This window comes from Rhamphochromis sp. 'chilingali', assembly GCF_963969265.1.
Source record: "Rhamphochromis sp. 'chilingali' genome assembly, chromosome: 12".
NCBI lineage: Eukaryota > Metazoa > Chordata > Actinopteri > Cichliformes > Cichlidae > Rhamphochromis > Rhamphochromis sp. 'chilingali'.
The window spans coordinates 30,483,676-30,501,251 of NC_137939.1; the positions used below are offsets into that span (position 1 = coordinate 30,483,676).

The window sequence follows — 17,576 nt, forward strand, 5'->3', positions numbered from 1 at the left end:
AAGGACAGATCTCATCTTACCTTGAGGAGGATTTTGCAACGAAGTGGTCCGCTTTTTGGTTTTTTTTTAAATGGCCTTTGTAGAATCTATAGACATTGATATGTTTATTTTATTTTTTTTAAGAGTCTTTCGGGGTATACAACTCAAAAGTTTTGGGTCACCCAGAAGATCCCAGATTTTGAATGAAACCTTTAACTTCCATCCACCCACTTTCTTAACTGCTTATCCGGTTTAGAGTCACAGAGAAACGAGAGGGAGTGTGCAACCTGGATAGTTCACTATTGCACCACCTGACTAACCATTCACATTTACAGTTTCTTTGGAAACACCAAAAGAATGTCAGCACGGTGGGATGTTGCAACATTGGAGAACATTAAAAGCCTCACACAAAAAAAGTATTAGATAAGCAGGAGGTTCAAACCAGAAATGGTTTTGCTTTGAGACAACAACGCTGTGGTATTTATTGATGAGAAATTTCACAACTTGAAGCAAGGAGCCACAAGTTGGAATTTTTTAATGGGCACTTCTTACATACCTTATTGTCAAGATGTTTCCACAACAGCTAAGCAGGATTATATTCTCATGACAGAATAACAGCTGAAAGCTTCTTTTCGACATTTTTCTTGCAGTCTGTAGCTGTGCCTCATCATTGTCCTGTTATCGTGTTCCCACTTAAAATTTGTTTCTCAGAATGACCACACTAAGATTTTAGTCTTTTAAAATACTAAGGTACAACATTGGAACTCTAGAGTAGTGGTGTGCAATACTGCATATTTTGGTATCGATCCAATACCAAGTAAACAAGGGTCAGGGGACGCAGTGGATGCATCATTGAATTCCTAAATCTCAATTAATTTTCATGACCTTAACTGTTTTTTGTGATGTTTCTTTTTTTATTGTTAAATAGTTAAAATCCAGGACATAATTAGGATGTTTATAATTAAATAGAAAATACTTTTCTCATTTGTTAAACCACTTAAAACTGACGTATTATCCAAAGTATACAAGAGGCACCTTGAGGTGAAACTCAAGAGATCAAAACCAGTGTAGTACCAACACATAAGACAAAATTGGTATTTTTCTTTCAATAGGCAGCCTGTCACAGGAAAAAAAAATGTTCACATTTCAGTTTTATCTGTGGAACATACCAGAGCTAACACAGTTTGACTGGTGAAAAAAAGCATTTCTGCCCCAACAACGTGATATATCAATATACCCTTAAACAACTGAAGAATTGGAGGACCAAAAAAAGGGTCAGGCCTCTGCTGTTCATTGACGAGCCATCGTCTCAGTGCAATGGTGGCAGTCAGGAAGCCATTCTGTGTGAGGAACACTAAATTACACAAGAACTCAACTGAAAATCACTAACAAAAGGTCTAATACAGTGATGAATCCAAATTTAGATATTTGGTTCATATTGTTATTGATGTGTATAAAGGTGGTTAATAGAGAGGTAGAGTGACTGCAAGTCATTTATAAAACAGGGTGGAGGCTTTGTCATAATTTGGAGCTGCATTTCATTGAGTGGTGTGGAAAACTGATAAAATTCTGAACCCAAAGTATCATCGCATTATGTTCCACCATGCAATAAAAGCTCTTCAAAAAGCACAGACTGAATACATGTTGTATTTCCAAGCATACTTGAATGTTTAGATTTATTTTAAAAATGCAACATATGAAAAAATTAGTGGCGGTTCAATACTTTTGTATCGTTGAGTAGCAACAATCTACTTATTTAGAATTTATTAATCCATTTATAAATCTGTAAAAGCGTGTGTGTGTGTGTACATTAACATTATCAAGAGGAGCTTAGCACACAGCAATGTTGTCATTGATTTTATTATAAATTTTGTTCCAACTTAAAAATCAGATTCTTTTATTTTAATAATAAATATTAAGCAAGGCAATTGAGTAATACTCAAAATATTCATCTTCATGTCCTGAACAGCAAGTAGTCAAAAGACAATTTAAAAAACAAAACAAAAACTCATGCAGTGACAGGCTGATATCCACAAATGTTTAAAAGACATAAAATACAAGTTTATGACTTTTTTTTTTTCCTCCCCCTTGTCAATGAAACCTTGAAACTCAATCCCAAAAAGTTGTTTCTGTTCATCGTAGCATGTCCAGTGGGAGAAACATTTCATTCACTTCTTTAGTCCCAGCTGACTTTAGGTTTGTAAGATCTGGGAAACCTGCAGTCAGTTGAGACTAAAGACGAGTCCAGATGAACAGAAACAACTTTTTGGGATTTCCTTTCCTGGATGATTGAAGTGTCTTCACATATCCTCAAACTTACATTGGCAAATTTAAAAAAAAAAAAAAAAAAAAAAAAAAAAAAACAAGGTGCTGACATTATTTAAGACTAAACACTGCAGGCAGGTTTGGAAACCCAACAACTGGGTTAACATTTATGAAATTCACAAGAGTAGTTACAGACATTGTGTGCCAATTTTGCTCATTTTAGACCATCTGTAAATGAGCTACAATAGTCAAGCTGTGTTCCTTTACTACAGTGCAACAGATAAATTCAACATAGAATTGAAGCTTCTCCGCTAAATATTTATCAGTTTCTTTGTTATGATCAGAAAACAAAAAGCCACTCGAAGCATAACATGTCCCAATCCACTGATGTTTCTTGGTCTTCGGAATCCAATTTTAAGAGAGGTGCTCAGAAACTTCGGGCAAATGCATGTACACAGAGGGCATGTACATTCAAAGACTGGTCCTTTGGCATTCTTCTTAGGAAGCGGTTTTCACAGCAAGTAGTTGTGGAATATCCAGGCTGTCATGCTTACTGAAAAAATAAATAAAATTCAGTAAAAAAATAAGAGTAATTATATACTTTTTTGAAAAGTCTAAAACCCCCAGCAAACCTGTAGAGAAAGGGAAAAAATGTTTGAGTACTAAAACAGTTGTTTCACAAGTTCAGCCAAGGTAGAAAAAGAAAAAAAGACCATCACTGAACATACATTATGGACATGAGTGAAATTATATGACGTGTATATCTACATTATCACATTAATCTCGTTTTTTGTTTGTTTTACATAAATTAGCTCAAGTGTTCTTCAAGATCCATCATCTTACCGAGAGTGCTACAGTACTTCCTCTCCAACATTTGTAGCATCTTTGTCAGTATTGCCTCTTCGAGCGCTGTAATCCAGTAATGACTGGTCAACATTATTGATTATGTACAACAGGCAAACAGAAAGCTACATGGAATGAAGAAGTCCACAGAAACCACCACATGCCTACATACCACTCATCCACAAGGACCACCCCACACAAGCAGCACCCGTGCCGGCAGCTACTCTTTCACCTCTTATAGTCAAAACAGCCAAATTTGTTTGATGAGATACAAAATATTACCTGTTCATTCCTGTCAGCAGATAAATAAATTTTTATCAATAACAACCCATTTGGCTTTTTTTAAAGACTCAAATTAAAGCTAAAATAAAAAGTGAATTAATATCAATGTTCCAAAATGTAATTAAAATCTTTCATGCAACTAAAGAGATTACAATATACTATGTAAACAATGCCTACATACTATTTGGGCTCTTTATATTTCTCTTATAAATACAAAGAGTGATAAGATTGTGCAGCAGGATATAATTATGCCACCACCAAATGCTCCCTTGTCACATTTATTTAAAAAACAACAAAAAAAAAAACAAAAACATCCACAACATTTACTGACTAACAATCTCCTCATTTTTACAAGTTCATGGCAGACATTATGGATCCTAAAAGCAAATTGAACGCTGTGCATCCCCAATACATGATAAATATTTGAATACAACTTCATATGAAGTATTGCATTTCCCCCAAAAATAAGTGTTTAAGTTCCTACTATGCCCCATTTCAATGCAAAGAGAGACTACTGTGTTTTGATGTCAGCACTATTTGAGCAAGGTCTTTCCCTAACCCTCTACTTCACCTCCTGATACCCTTTGCCAAGTCCCTTTCTACCACACATTTCTACCGCCCGCCCACACGCACGTGCGCACACACGCACACACAGCAGAGACTGGCAAAATGATGACATCATTACTTAACTGAAAGACTTATTCAGTTTCAGTAAATATATAATATGAGAATACCTACAAGTAGTAATCTATGTAAAATGACAAGGCAGTACTAAATAAAACTCCACTGTTGACACCACTTCCACTTCTTCACCCTCCCAAGCAATCAAGGAGAAACACCTAAGTGTAAGACTCTGAAGTCCACAACAGGAAAGCCACCGAATTTCATACAACACTTCTCTGGAAATGTGTCACTGGTATGACACACACACTTCCTATTTTACAGATAAATTTAGTCAATAAAAAGTTTTCTTCTCTTTAAAATATTACAAATCAGATGTATTTCTTTGACCATATTCACAGCCTTAAAATTTAAGAATTAGCTGTGGTACATAAGCCATAAGCTAATGCAAATGAAACAAAATTCCTGTCATGGCATTCACAGCAGTGAATCAACATGTATAAAATATTGTATGTAACAACACAATTTAAACCACTACTCACCTCATCATTCAATATTTTAAAACACTACATGCTACATAAAATAACACTGTAGTAGAGAAATTCATTATCCAGGAAGCCTTACAACAAGCACAAAGTTTCAGCATGCAACACTAAGATTATAGAAAGCTTGGATAGAAAGAAAAGCTGGAAAACTAATGGGTAGCCTGAGAAGCAAACAACACAAAGGACAAAGCTTTTTCGAGGGTTAGTCAGCAAAGTTTAATAAAACACAATTTTACCGCTTTCCCTTTTTGCTGTTTTTCTTGTACCACATAAAGCCTCCAAAGCCGCCGGCCAGGGCTCCGATGACCACAACTTTTATGGGGGAGAGGGGGGGAAATTAATGCGAAAAAAAAATTGAAGAAAATAAAAAAATAAAAAATAAAAAAAGCTTATTGACTGGACAACCTATTAGATGTCAGTATGGCCACAAAAGTAAGTAATAATTAAACAAGAATATGGGAGACTGCTACGCTGATGATACAATTTTAAAGGAGGATAATCCTGGCAAAATATTTGAGTAGTATTTAACAAAAGAAGGGGCAAAACAAAATCAGACCAGGCAAATAGTCTTCAAGTGAGAAGACAGTCAATGAAACAAACCAAGTTAAAGAATTCTCGTTATTTTTTTTATTTTTTTTAAAGAGAAACTATATTCTTCTGTTATTTCCAATTTTACTGAAATATGAGCCACTTTGGACTGTGCAGAACATATTATAGTTGTTAACGCAAGTAATAGGCCACTAGTGTGGCATAACTACAGTTATTATAAATCACATTAGTGCAGAACCACACTGGTTTACAGAGCTATCATCCGTTTTTACTTTAAAACTTTTGCGTCTTGTTTAACTTTCCATTTGCTGCAGGACATCCTACACTTAATGGTTTACCACCATTGTATATCTGGTCTTTAAGTGATGACATGATGAATCCTGCTTCCGTTCCCAAAGTAGTCTGCATTTAATAAGGCTGTGGTGTTTTTAACATGTTCTAATGCTTTGTATCTTGTTCTATTTAATCCCAACCCCCTAAAAACAGTCAGTGATCACTGTTGGCTTCTCTCAGTTTTTATTATCGCTAATCATTTTAAAGTTCAGTTTTTAAACCCTTACGATTTAACTACAGCCCAGCCCATGCAGCAGTATATTAATGACTAACCTCGTATTATGAATGGATTATCTCTGTGGTTCTCCTGACAGACGTTTGGTCCGTTTACAGTATCCTGCCGTCCGAGTGCATTTGCCCCTAACCATTGGGAACCCTCACATTAACTTTTATCGAGTGGAGAAAAAGTCCTCCGTTCATTAGCATTCGCCCTCCAGCTTTACTGTTTATTTTATGCTAACATAGCTGTGTAGTCCTAGCAATCACATAGCACATCATTATATACAGCTAGCCAAACTTCAGTAACTTTCCATCTTCATTTATGTCGGAAGTGATAACAGAGCTGTACGTTTGAATTTGTTTCATAAATCTCTCAGTCAGAACATGGTATATTATATTTAGATGGAAGCTAGCAAGCTCACTCCCTGCTAACTTCTAACTCTGTTAAATATCAAAAATTATGTTTTCACGGATGCCTGGGTGTTAAACTTAATTGTTACACCTGGCAGAGCAGCCACAGTGATCATTTAATTACAGATGAAAGAATTTAGATCAGATTCCAGAGCCCAGACATGGCTAATGACGTCAGACTTAAAGACCGGATTGATAACACTATATAATAATTAGTGTAACCAACAAGTTGACCCAATGGCCAACCAATATTATTTTTTTTTTTTTTAAATGTACAGTCAAGGTAAATAAAAGCGAACAAACAAAAAACCCTAATATTAAATAAAAGAAAGGAAAAAAAAAAGACTATATTACATTAAAGTACTGCCATTTAATACTTATTACGGGTATGTTCTGAATGTGTATCATAAAAAATATGATAAGCATGCTGAAATATAAACATGATCTTTTTGGGTCAACCTCATGTTTTTACATTCATGATCTACTATAAAAAGATGAATTTCAAACTTACCCACAATGCCAATGACTAAACCTTTAGAACTGCCATTTCCATTGTCCACTGGAGGTTAAGGTAAAAAAAGACAAAGACCAATTAAAACCAAAGGAAGAGACAGCAAAATTCCTAAACTGATTATACAACTGACCCATGAGCACACTGAAAAATCTCTTTCAATCCCTGTGAACTGCATCCTTCTGGTTCATCAAAAGTATACTTTAAAATTGTTTCTTTAAATTTTTTATTACATCTACAGTGGGGCAAAAAAGTATTTAGTCAGCCACCGATTGTCAGTAATTTGCACCAGAGGTACACTTCAACTGTGAGAGACAGAATGTGAAAAAAAAATCAAAAAAAAAAAATCCATGAATCCACATGGTAGGATTTGTAAAGAATTTATTCGTAAATTAGGGTGGAAAATAAGTATTTGGTCAATAACAAAAATACAACTCAATACTTTGTAACATAACCTTTGTTGGCAATAACAGAGGTCAAACGTTTACTATAGGTCTTTACCAGGTTTGCACACACAGTAGCTGGTATTTTGGCCCATTCCTCCATGCAGATCTTCTCGAGAGCAGTGATGTTTTGGGGCTGTCGCCGAGCAACACGGACTTTCAACTCCCGCCACAGATTTTCTATGGGGTTGAGGTCTGGAGACTGGCTAGGCCACTCCAGGACTTTCAAATGCTTCTTACGGAGCCACTCCTTTGTTGCCCGGGCGGTGTGTTTTGGATCATTGTCATGTTGGAAGACCCAGCCTCATTTCATCTTCAAAGTTTTCACTGATGGAAGGAGGTTTTGGCTCAAAATCTCGCGATACATGGCCCCATTTATTCTGTCCTTAACACGGATCAGTCGTCCTGTCCCCTTGGCAGAAAAACAGCCCCATAGCATGATGTTTCCACCCCCATGCTTCACAGTAGGTATGGTGTTCTTGGGATGCAACTCAGTATTCTTCTTCCTCCAAACACGACGAGTTGAGTTTATACCAAAAAGTTCTACTTTGGTTTCATCTGACCACATGACATTCTCCCAATCCTCTGCTGTATCATCCATGTGCTCTCTGGCAAACTTCAGACGGGCCTGGACATGCACTGGCTTCAGCAGCGGAACACGTCTGGCACTGCGGGATTTGATTCCCTGCCGTTGTAGTGTGTTACTGATGGTGACCTTTGTTACTTTGGTCCCAGCTCTCTGCAGCTCATTCACCAGGTCCCCCCGTGTGGTTCTGGGATCTTTGCTCACCGTTCTCATGATCATTTCGACCCCACGGGATGAGATCTTGCGTGGAGCCCCAGATCGAGGGAGATTATCAGTGGTCTTGTATGTCTTCCATTTTCTGATGATTGCTCCCACAGTTGATTTTTTCACACCAAGCTGCTTGCCTATTGTAGATTCACTCTTCCCAGTCTGGTGCACGTCTACAATACTTTTCCTGGTGTCCTTCGAAAGCTCTTTGGTCTTGGCCATGGCAGAGTTTGGAGTCTGACTGTTTGAGGCTGTGGACAGGTGTCTTTTATACAGATGATGAGTTCAAACAGTTGCCATTCATACAGGTAACGAGTGGGGGACAGAAAAGCTTCTTACAGAAGACGTTACAGGTCTGTGAGAGCCAGAGATTTTCCTTGTTTGAGGTGACCAAATACTTATTTTCCACCCTAATTTACGAATAAATTCTTTACAAATCCTACCATGTGAATTCATGGATTTTTTTTCACATTCTGTCTCTCACAGTTGAAGTGTACCTCTGGTGCAAATTACTGACCTCTGTCATCATTTTAAGTGGGGGAACTTGCACAATCGGTGGCTGACTAAATACTTTTTTGCCCCACTGTACTTTCAGGATATGAAACTGACATTGAACACACACACACACACTTTTTTTTACCATGTAGAGTATTATATGATAAAGCTGAAAACATAAATGTTTATAATTAACAACTGACTTACGTGTACATTCTGGAATTCCTGGTGACCACAGACCATTATTTTCACATGTCTGGGTATCTGGTCCATTTAGCTTGTATCCAGATGAGCAGCCGAGAGTCACTTTAACCCCATGTCTATATGGAGGTTGAGGGCTCACAGTCACCTCAGCACTTCTCTTTCGGGGATCTTCACATCCTTGAACTGTTGACAATATAGCAGTTTATGCACATTTCCAAAAAAACATGTTCAAACAATGTCAAGATATTGGGAACACATGGAAACTGCTGCAAAGTTTGAGAAATAAACAGAATAATCTATGTCAACAGATTTACATTAAAAAAAAAAAAAATGGTTTGGAGACAAAGCAAGAGAAGCAAAGGTAAGATGGTTTGTATTATGATCTGCTGTGGAAACTTATAAGGCATAAAGCAGGGTTTGGCAATAGTAGTCCCAGAACTTCATGCGCTCTTTGCAGAAATTAAATACCCAACCTAGCTAAAAGGGAGGAAAGCTGGATTTTGAGAACTTTACGAGCTTTAAATTGAACTGTACCTGTTGGTTTCTTTGGGGTAGAAGGGTTAGTAGTGGTAGTGGTAGTTGTTGTGGTAGTTGTTGTGGGGTTTGCTGCAAGAACAAAAAGTCAGTCAGCAGGGATGTGTAAAATCCCAACTAGAGATGTAACTATTTGACTGGGACATCGGTCTGATCCTCACTCAAAAGCCTGGAATAGTTTTTGATTGCATATCTGCGACAACAAGCTGATCAATTGCCAAACTACAGTTTGGCAATTTTTAGGCTATTGCTAAAGATCATTCAGTTTAAGTCTGCATTGTTTACAGCAGCAGCGTGTTGATGTTCTAGGAGGACAGCTAGGTAGCTAAAACAACACAATGGAAACATGCAAGCAACCGCAGCTTTATAGATATTTCAAGCTTGACATGACAAGACCTTGTGTTTGTAGGAAGTAAAACTATTCCTAACCAAGTGAGTTAAAAGTTCCAATGAAATCAATGCTTTCCCTGTTTGGCCTCTCAAACACATCAGATAAACTGATATGCCATTTATTATAAATACAGCAATAAATTAAAAGAGGCTTAGGATTAAGAATCAAATACTAAAAACATTTACTGGGCAGATTTTATTTCACAAAATTACAGAAGCAATGTTTAACCTGAACTGGATGTTCCCTTATAGATAAGAATGGTTCCTGGTGTTGTCCCCAAAGTGACAAATACAGCTTTTTAAGTAGGGTTGGATATCGATTTCAATTTCTATAACTGATTTGATTCTGATTCGCAAGGTTCTGATTTGATTCAATTTTGACACAGTCAGAAATATTATACTTCTGATCATTTATCAGTACATATCCATACTTTTATATCTCTGTATAAAAACAAAACTGACACTTATGAGATTTCATCAGAGGTGTAAGCATCAAAGCAGATGCCTTTGTGTTAAAGTAACAGAGGATAAAACACAAAAATATGAAGGAGATTTCCCTGGCCTGGCACTTCATAGCAGATAACCTCCTTAAAAATATTCTGCAGTAGATCAAAAACGGAAGAAAACCATGAATCAGCAGATTAACATTACCTGATGCTGCTGAATTGAAGCAGAGCAAAGTTACAGAGGTTTTATTAAAAATACTGGTACGTGTTTTACGATTTGGCATCATTTGTAAAAGTTTACATTTCGTCAGTATTGAAGAACAGAAATTAGGCTCTCTTGTTGGAGGTAATTTTTGAAAAACAAAAAAGACAGCGGCCAGCAGCACTGTACACAACAGTAGACAAGTGCGTAATAAGCCAGCAAAAAACTGGAGAAAACAGATTTTTGATGGGAAACTGGTCTTAAAGTACACAAGGAGAGAGAGCTGTGCAGTAAGTGTGATTTTATCATGGTGGAAGCAAAACAGCAAAAGTAAGAGAGAATTCATGATGATGTTTTTCAAACATGAAACGTCGTTTGGATCTTCTTTTGCTGCTGGTTGAGTTAAGTTTTACCTGCCCTCATTTGTTGTTTTAACTGTTTGTCAGTTGTTGAAATAATTTTGTGAGCTTTAACCTGAGATTCTGGCATTTCTGAAAAAATAAATTTATATTTAAAAATTGATTCAGTGAATAGATATCACATTATTCAAACTTAAATTATTTTGAAAAGGGAAAATCTTTTTTTTTTTTTTTAAATCCAACCCTACTTTTTAATTCAAAGCTAGTATTGGACACACTTAATAGAGGGAGCACTCATCATGCTTTTACCAGTTGAGATCTGATACAGAGTAACTCTAGGTATTTGGTGAGATAGGTATTAGGGGTGCAACGATACACAAAATTCACGGTTCGGTTCGATACTTTGGTGTCGCGGTTCGATATTTTTTCGATACAAAAAAAATGTTCATGCCTTTTTAATTTGTCATTTACTAAATTTTCACGGCACATTCTGCACCACATCTCTGTGCTTTCATCATTTGTTTGAAGCCAGCTCACCTCCTGCAACTACTGTCGAGCGCAGATCCACTGAGCGCTCAACACAGACAGCACCGTCAGAAGGAAAGTTGATAAAATAAATTTAATATTTTGTATTGTTCGATACATATGCGTACCGAACCGAAAGCACTGTATTGAACGGTTCAATATATATCTCCATCTTTTTTTTTTTGTGTGTGTCAAACCAAACCAATGTCCCTCTGGCTCTTAATTCATATGATACCAAACAGAGCGTAAAAACAATCGAGCAAAACAGTCCGATCTTCTCAGTTCACTTTCAGCAACTTTGCACTTTGAAAGCATACAAAGAAAAGCAATTGGTGAAGCTGGCATGATATGCCTCTAAACTGCTGTGGCTTTGATTAGGTGATCATCCTTCATGCTATAATAGTTCTGCCACTAGATGCCAATTGAACCAATATCCACAAATCAGATCAGTGCATCCCTAGTAAATCATGTGGTCATTACCCAAAGCCAGGGTATCAGTTACAAACTGGAAAAGTTGAATAAAATTTTCCCAACAGGAACAGTTCATGCATAATATTAGCTTTATGTATGTTACTGATTATTTCTTTTAAAAAATGCTGAGCAATGATCTGAAATGGAAAGAATAATCTTTCGTAAATGCTTTAATTTAATCATGTAACTGGATATTTTCTTTACATTATTGAAATATAATAATGCAAGAAATCAAGAGTTAGCTGCCAAAATCCATGCATTGAATGAATGAGGAAAAGAAAGACAGCACAAGTCAGCAAGCTCCAGCTTTGAGCAGGTAACTAAAAGCTTGAATTATAACACCTTGCAACCAACATGTTTTGCTAGCATATGACGAGATTCAAAAGAAACCTCATAGGAGAGGTAAACTGCCATTCAGCATTTATCAAAAATGATCATTAGGAGGAGTTATGCTCAGAATTGCGGGTGAAGTTGCACTTAGAGCAAAGAGATGATCCGATTGAACTCAGTACATGCAAATAGATATTTTAATTTTTGACTTACGAATACACCGAGGAAGTCCAGGCGACCACTGACTATTTAGCTCACACGTCACAGTCGCGGATCCAATCATTTTGTATCCAGTGTTACACTGTAATGTGACTGTAGACGAGTATCCATATGGAGGCCGAGCACCGCTACTCCACTGTCCAAACGAAATCTCTGGTTCCCCACATTCAACCTCTACAGGGAAAGAAAGACATTAGTGCAGTTGTCAAAAATGATCTTTCCATAATATGTATTAGCCTAATTTATACTACACAAGAAAAACAAAACAAATTATTGAAAAAAAATTCAAAACACTTACTGATACATTTTGGAGGCTCAGGCTTGAATGTTCCATCATCCGAACAATCCAACTGTCTTGATCCATTACGTGTATAGCCGCTTTTACAGGTGTACACTATAACGTCTTTATAGTCATAGAGTTCTTTAATTGGAGTGAAAGTGCCATCCTGTACATCACGTGGTGATTCACATTGTGTCACTGGAAAATAAAAATACAAATCTATCAGAATGAAAACAAACAGTGAGCTTTTAATCAGGGGTGTGACTTGTGTTACGACAAGACAACCAACCTTCACAAACAGGCAACCTGCCCATCCACCCTTGGCTTCCACAAGTGAGTTCTCCTCCACCAACTGGCATATGACTGATTCGAGGGGAAAAGGTTAGTTTAGAGATTTGATTTCACATGACACAGAACAGCAAGTTTTTGTTTTTTTAAGACATGGAATTGCAACATTTTAGTGATTTAATATGCTACTACTAAATTCAATCTAAAAACTAATTATCTAAACACTGTTTATTAGAGCTAGCATTGTATTTTGGGAGCATTTGGGAGCAGGCTGAGGGTCGCAGATGCCAACAGACTCAATAAACTAATCCGTAAGGCCAGCAATGTTGTGGGGATGGAGCTGGACTCCCTCAAGGTGGTGTCGGAGAGGCGGATGCTGTCCAAGATAAAGACAATGTTGGATAACACCTCCCACCCACTCCATGACATGCTGGTCAGTCACAGGAGCACGTTCAGTGAGAGACTGAGATTACCGAAAAGCACCACTGAACGACACAGGAAATCTTTCCTGCCTGTGGCCATCTCCCTGTACAACTCATCCACTTAACACACTGTTTGCTGCTACAGCTACACATGTTTCTTGTTCAGCTATTTATTTATGAGTGACTTATGTATGCATGCATGCATGTATATATATATATATATATATATATATATATATATATATATATATATATATATATATATATATATATATATATTGTACTATTCTTAGTTAGTGTATTGTCTGTCTTGTCTTAATGTTGGTTTATAATGGAGCACTGTAACAAAAAATAATTTCCCCCAGGGATCAATAAAGTATTCTGATTCTGATTACTAACCCGGGGTTACAAATGAGCACTGCTTTATCACCAAATTCAGACCCAGGACGATATTCAATCTGTCCATTTTCAACTTCCCTCATAGGGCCACAGTTCTTCCCTGAAACAAGAAAAAGAAGGTTATATTGGAACTTGTTTTTATAACATTATGTGTAATCTCAACAAATATAGTCTACTATTTATGTAACATGTTTATGTGCTTAAACTGGCTGTGAAATGCAGCTGCAATAAGGAATTTGAATATCAAATCAAGTTTTAATATTCACGTTGGCATTTCAACCCCAGAGAGCTCCAACTTCCAGCAGTACAAGTAATACGTGGGGACCCTCCTGCAGACTCATATCCAGTGTTACAGGCAAAAGTAACTGTGGTCCCATCTGGAAAACTAGTTAGAAGAATGTCATTGCCCTTTAAATCCATATTTTCTCCTTTAGGAGGTCTGGGACAGTTTTGAGCTGTACATGGGAAAAGAAAAAAAGAAAAAACATACAGACAAAAAAGAGAGAACATAATTTTAAGAACAGGGTAACCCAAGAAAAACACCATGCTGTGTTTACCGTGTCTCAAGCTAATCCGGACTGCACTCACCTTGAGCAGTAAATGCCAGAAAGACAAGACTGCTCAGCAGAAGGAATGCAGTAATACCCATGACAGATCTGACAGGTTAACTAAAACCAAGAGCCCTTTCTGGTACAAAACAAAGGCAAACACAAGAAAGACAATCAGAGATATTACTTGGTCATGATAGCTGGTACTAACAAGGCTCTCCATTGAATCAGGTCTGTCACTGCTAACACATTAACTAGCGGAAGGTAGCAGGTGCAAACATTCGGTCTTCGGTAATGTTTATATATTTCGCTAAACCAAAACCTTAACAGTAACCAAGTTTAGGTTTTAAAAATGAAATATTTGAAAATACTGCCTCCCCTCTCCCTTTGTCGCGGCAGAAAACAAACCTAAAGTCTTTCCATATTATACAACTTGAAGGCCACGATAGCTTCGGCTGGCCGATCAACATTTGTTAAACTAAATGACAGGTAGGTACGGGGAAAAAATGGCCGTGAATTCTCGCAGGTCACGTATGCTACTCTCGGTCTTCCTGGAGCCAAAGATACCGTGAGTGGTAACACAGCACATTAATAATCGCGTAATTTAGCTTACAGGGGGTTAAGAAGATGTCACTGAAAGATTAAAAAAAATGCTGATTCCATCTGAATGTCTGCAATTTGGTCAAAATCCATAAACTGTTAAATCGCCTTCGGCTGCGTTAGCTAGCTAATTGTTAGCTAACTTAGCAGCAACGACGGATAAATACAATAATATAGCACTGTTATGGGGTCGACGCTTTGTTTTTGTTTTTTCGGTTGTTACGGACGGTTAAAACAAACGACACCATACCTTACGTCTGAACGCCAACAATGATGACCGCTAACAGTCCTGCTCTGAAAGGTTATTTCGGGTTTCTGCTTGTTTTAATGTGGGCTGCGTCTCCTTCTCGGAAGTAGGCGCGGTCAAACAGTGACGTGCCTGTTCTTCATAAGTCTTAGCCTTAGATTACAGCTCGCGTACTTTATAACATAATAATGAAATAAACGAAAGAAACAAAGCTCTTAAGTTTGTGTGGATTCACATAAAACGAGTGTAGTACTTGTAGTGCTACCAATAAGCCAAATGAGGGTTGTTGTACTTCCATCCATTTTACTTAGTAAATGTAGCACCAGGAAGAAAAACTAAATTAGTTGAAACCGCTGTATTTCTGAAATTAGTCTGTATGCTATAACCGTTTTTTGTTTTTTGTTCTGTCTTTTCTGAACATAATACGCACAAGTTTATGAGCCCCCCCACCCACCATAAACCCAACACTTCCTTATTACTCTGTTGTTCCATACTTCACATAAATATGCAGTTTTCCCTTCTTAAAGCAGTATTAATAGGACACAGCACGAGACCTGTATATAAAAAGACACATACACCTTTAAGACAATATGAAAGTGCAGGCTGTTCTTTACTGTCCTTGAAAAGCTTTGGCCCTCTTTTGTAAGCCATGCATACTACTTGTGACATACTTGTGAAAACATTTTGTGTTGTAAATTACAGTGCCCAATACATTCAAACAGGGTGACGCATTACAAAACAGGGCGGACTGAATCAATGTGAGGAAATAAACTTCCTGCTGTACTTTGGTCTGTTTATTCACCATTCACAATTCCTGCTTTTTCCAAATGTTTTTCCAAACATTCCTTTAAATGACATCAACCACACTTGAAAAAAAAAAAAAAAACTTCAGAGGATTATTTTATTTATTTATTTACATTTGTTTTTACATTTAAAACAACCAACAGAAGAGAAAGTGCAACTCGTACTAAACTGTCTGGAATCAAATGTATTTAAATACAAACTTTAATCATAAGTGTAAATGGACATTTAAACTTACAAATTAACTTAATACCTCCTTACAAATTAACTTAATACTTTAAATGTGTCTTTCACATGTCAGGTCATTTTTGTATGACCTCCACATGACCCCTGTTCACAATTACTTGGCAAGCACGCAGAGATTCAAATTTATTTAATGGATTTATCCTGAAGTTTAAAACTGAGACTTAAAAAAGAGTGATTTCATATTAACATGAAACCAGGTGATTATAAGCAAAAAGAAATGTTCAAAAACTTGTGGAAACTGTTTATCAAATAGTGTTTTCTAAACATAAAAGTGAACATTATATGATCATTCACATGCAGCAATGTGAAATCAAATTAAAACAAAATATGATGACTTTTGTGACACTCCACGTAGCCAAACCTTTTATATCATATTGTATATCTAGGTACACGGGCCTTTCTTAACTTATCCAGATCTTCCCTGAAATAAGACCACAGACAGGAGGAGACCATTATTCAGTCATATCGAATCACAGGATTTTCACATTCACAGAATGGAAATTACTAGAATTGTCCAAAATTATCTCTATATTATGCTAGCAACCTCCTGAGGTATTTAATACAAATTTTAACAACAATTGAGAAGTGAAGCTACATATACTTAAGCAATTTTAATTCATAACATGCGTATACATTAAGGAAGTCCAGGTGACCAGTAACGTTTTTATGTCACGGTAAGGTTTGCATTGATTATGTATCCAGGTTCACACTTTAACATTGCTGACGACAACTATATCTTCAGAGGTTAAAAATCCTCATTCTATTCATCATTTGGACTCTTCATATTCAACTTGTGGGAAACAAAAAGGAAACTGTATATCAATACAGTTATCCAAAATGACCTTATCTATCATTAACCAGGAGACTGGTCCAATTGAGGCTATAAAGGCAAAGTTGGAATTTAAAAATACATATTAAATTCACATACACATTGTAGTAATTGCACACCTTTAATACCAAATCATCTACAGAGAAAATTAAATGATATGATTAGATATGCTTAGAGAGGCACGTCAGTTTTAGCTATATATTTTGTGTAATATGCTGAGATAATTAGAATTAGAGCTATTTGTATTTATTAGAGCAATTTTGTTATATTTTATAACCTTGTAATATGCTGTATTATTTCACTTAGTTTAGTTAGTTACTGTACTTAGAGTCTTGGAGCAACTTTGACCACATAATTTCTGCTTTGAAAGCAATGTTTAAGCCAAACCTGATGTTTGCTTATAAATAAAAAGAATGGTTCCTGGTGTCGTCCCTACAGTGAGAAAAACAGTTTTTAATTCAAAGCTAGCACTGGACATGCACTCAAAAAAACGCTGAGTAATGATCTATGTAAATATGGTAAAAATCTTCTGTTGTCAGTTCTTTAATTTAATGCTGTAATTCAATAAGTGTCTTTACATTACTGAAATATAATGATGCAAGAAATAAAATATTAGCTGCCAAGATCCATGCATATATTCATGCTCATAGTAGAGGTAAAGTGCCATTCAGCAATACTCTCCACTTTTTGCTGAAAATCACTGGCCAGGACCCCGTAGTCTTCATTTACCTGCCTTTTTTGCACTTTTCATAAATATGCAGCAGGAGGACTTAGGCTCAGAATTGGGGTTGAAGTTGCACTTAGAGCAAAGAGATCATGCTTGAGCTCAGCACTTACAAATAATTATTTGAATTTTTGACTTACGAATACACTGAGGAAGTCCAGGTGACCACTGGCCATTTAGCTCACACGTCACAGTAGCGGATCCAATCATTGTGTATCCAGCG

The 17,576-nt window shown here is 36.7% G+C and overlaps 1 protein-coding gene across 4 annotated transcripts; it reads right to left on the minus strand.

The window, feature by feature from the left end:
• Positions 1–1,823: 1,823 nt before the first annotated feature.
• Positions 1,824–14,906, minus strand: LOC308407053 (membrane cofactor protein-like). Of its 4 annotated transcripts, XM_080898456.1 has the most exons (13): positions 14,757–14,906; positions 13,947–14,045; positions 13,625–13,813; positions 13,359–13,458; positions 12,539–12,612; positions 12,268–12,447; positions 11,964–12,143; positions 9,028–9,099; positions 8,497–8,676; positions 6,559–6,606; positions 4,772–4,847; positions 3,088–3,153; positions 1,824–2,797 (listed from the first exon to the last, which is right to left on the minus strand). In XM_080898456.1, exons 2-12 carry the CDS (start codon positions 14,005–14,007, stop codon positions 3,096–3,098), a joined length of 1,218 nt encoding a protein of 405 aa, XP_080754582.1. In that variant the 5' UTR covers positions 14,008–14,045; positions 14,757–14,906; the 3' UTR covers positions 1,824–2,797; positions 3,088–3,095. The 4 variants fall into 4 exon arrangements, with proteins under 4 accessions (XP_080754582.1, XP_080754584.1, XP_080754583.1 ...); XM_080898458.1 differs by lacking the exon at positions 9,028–9,099; XM_080898457.1 differs by lacking the exon at positions 3,088–3,153.
• Positions 14,907–17,576: the final 2,670 nt, after the last annotated feature.

Coding starts and splice junctions, on each gene's coding strand:
- LOC308407053 (XM_080898456.1), bottom strand. CDS start 14,007: ATGGGTATTACTGCATTCCTTCTGCTGAGCAGTCTTGTCTTTCTGGCA. Junction 13,459..13,624: donor TCTGGGGTTGAAATGCCAAC/GTGAATATTAAA, acceptor TTCTTGTTTCAG/GGAAGAACTGTGGCCCTATG. Junction 12,144..12,267: donor TGAGCCTCCAAAATGTATCA/GTAAGTGTTTTG, acceptor CTTTCCCTGTAG/AGGTTGAATGTGGGGAACCA.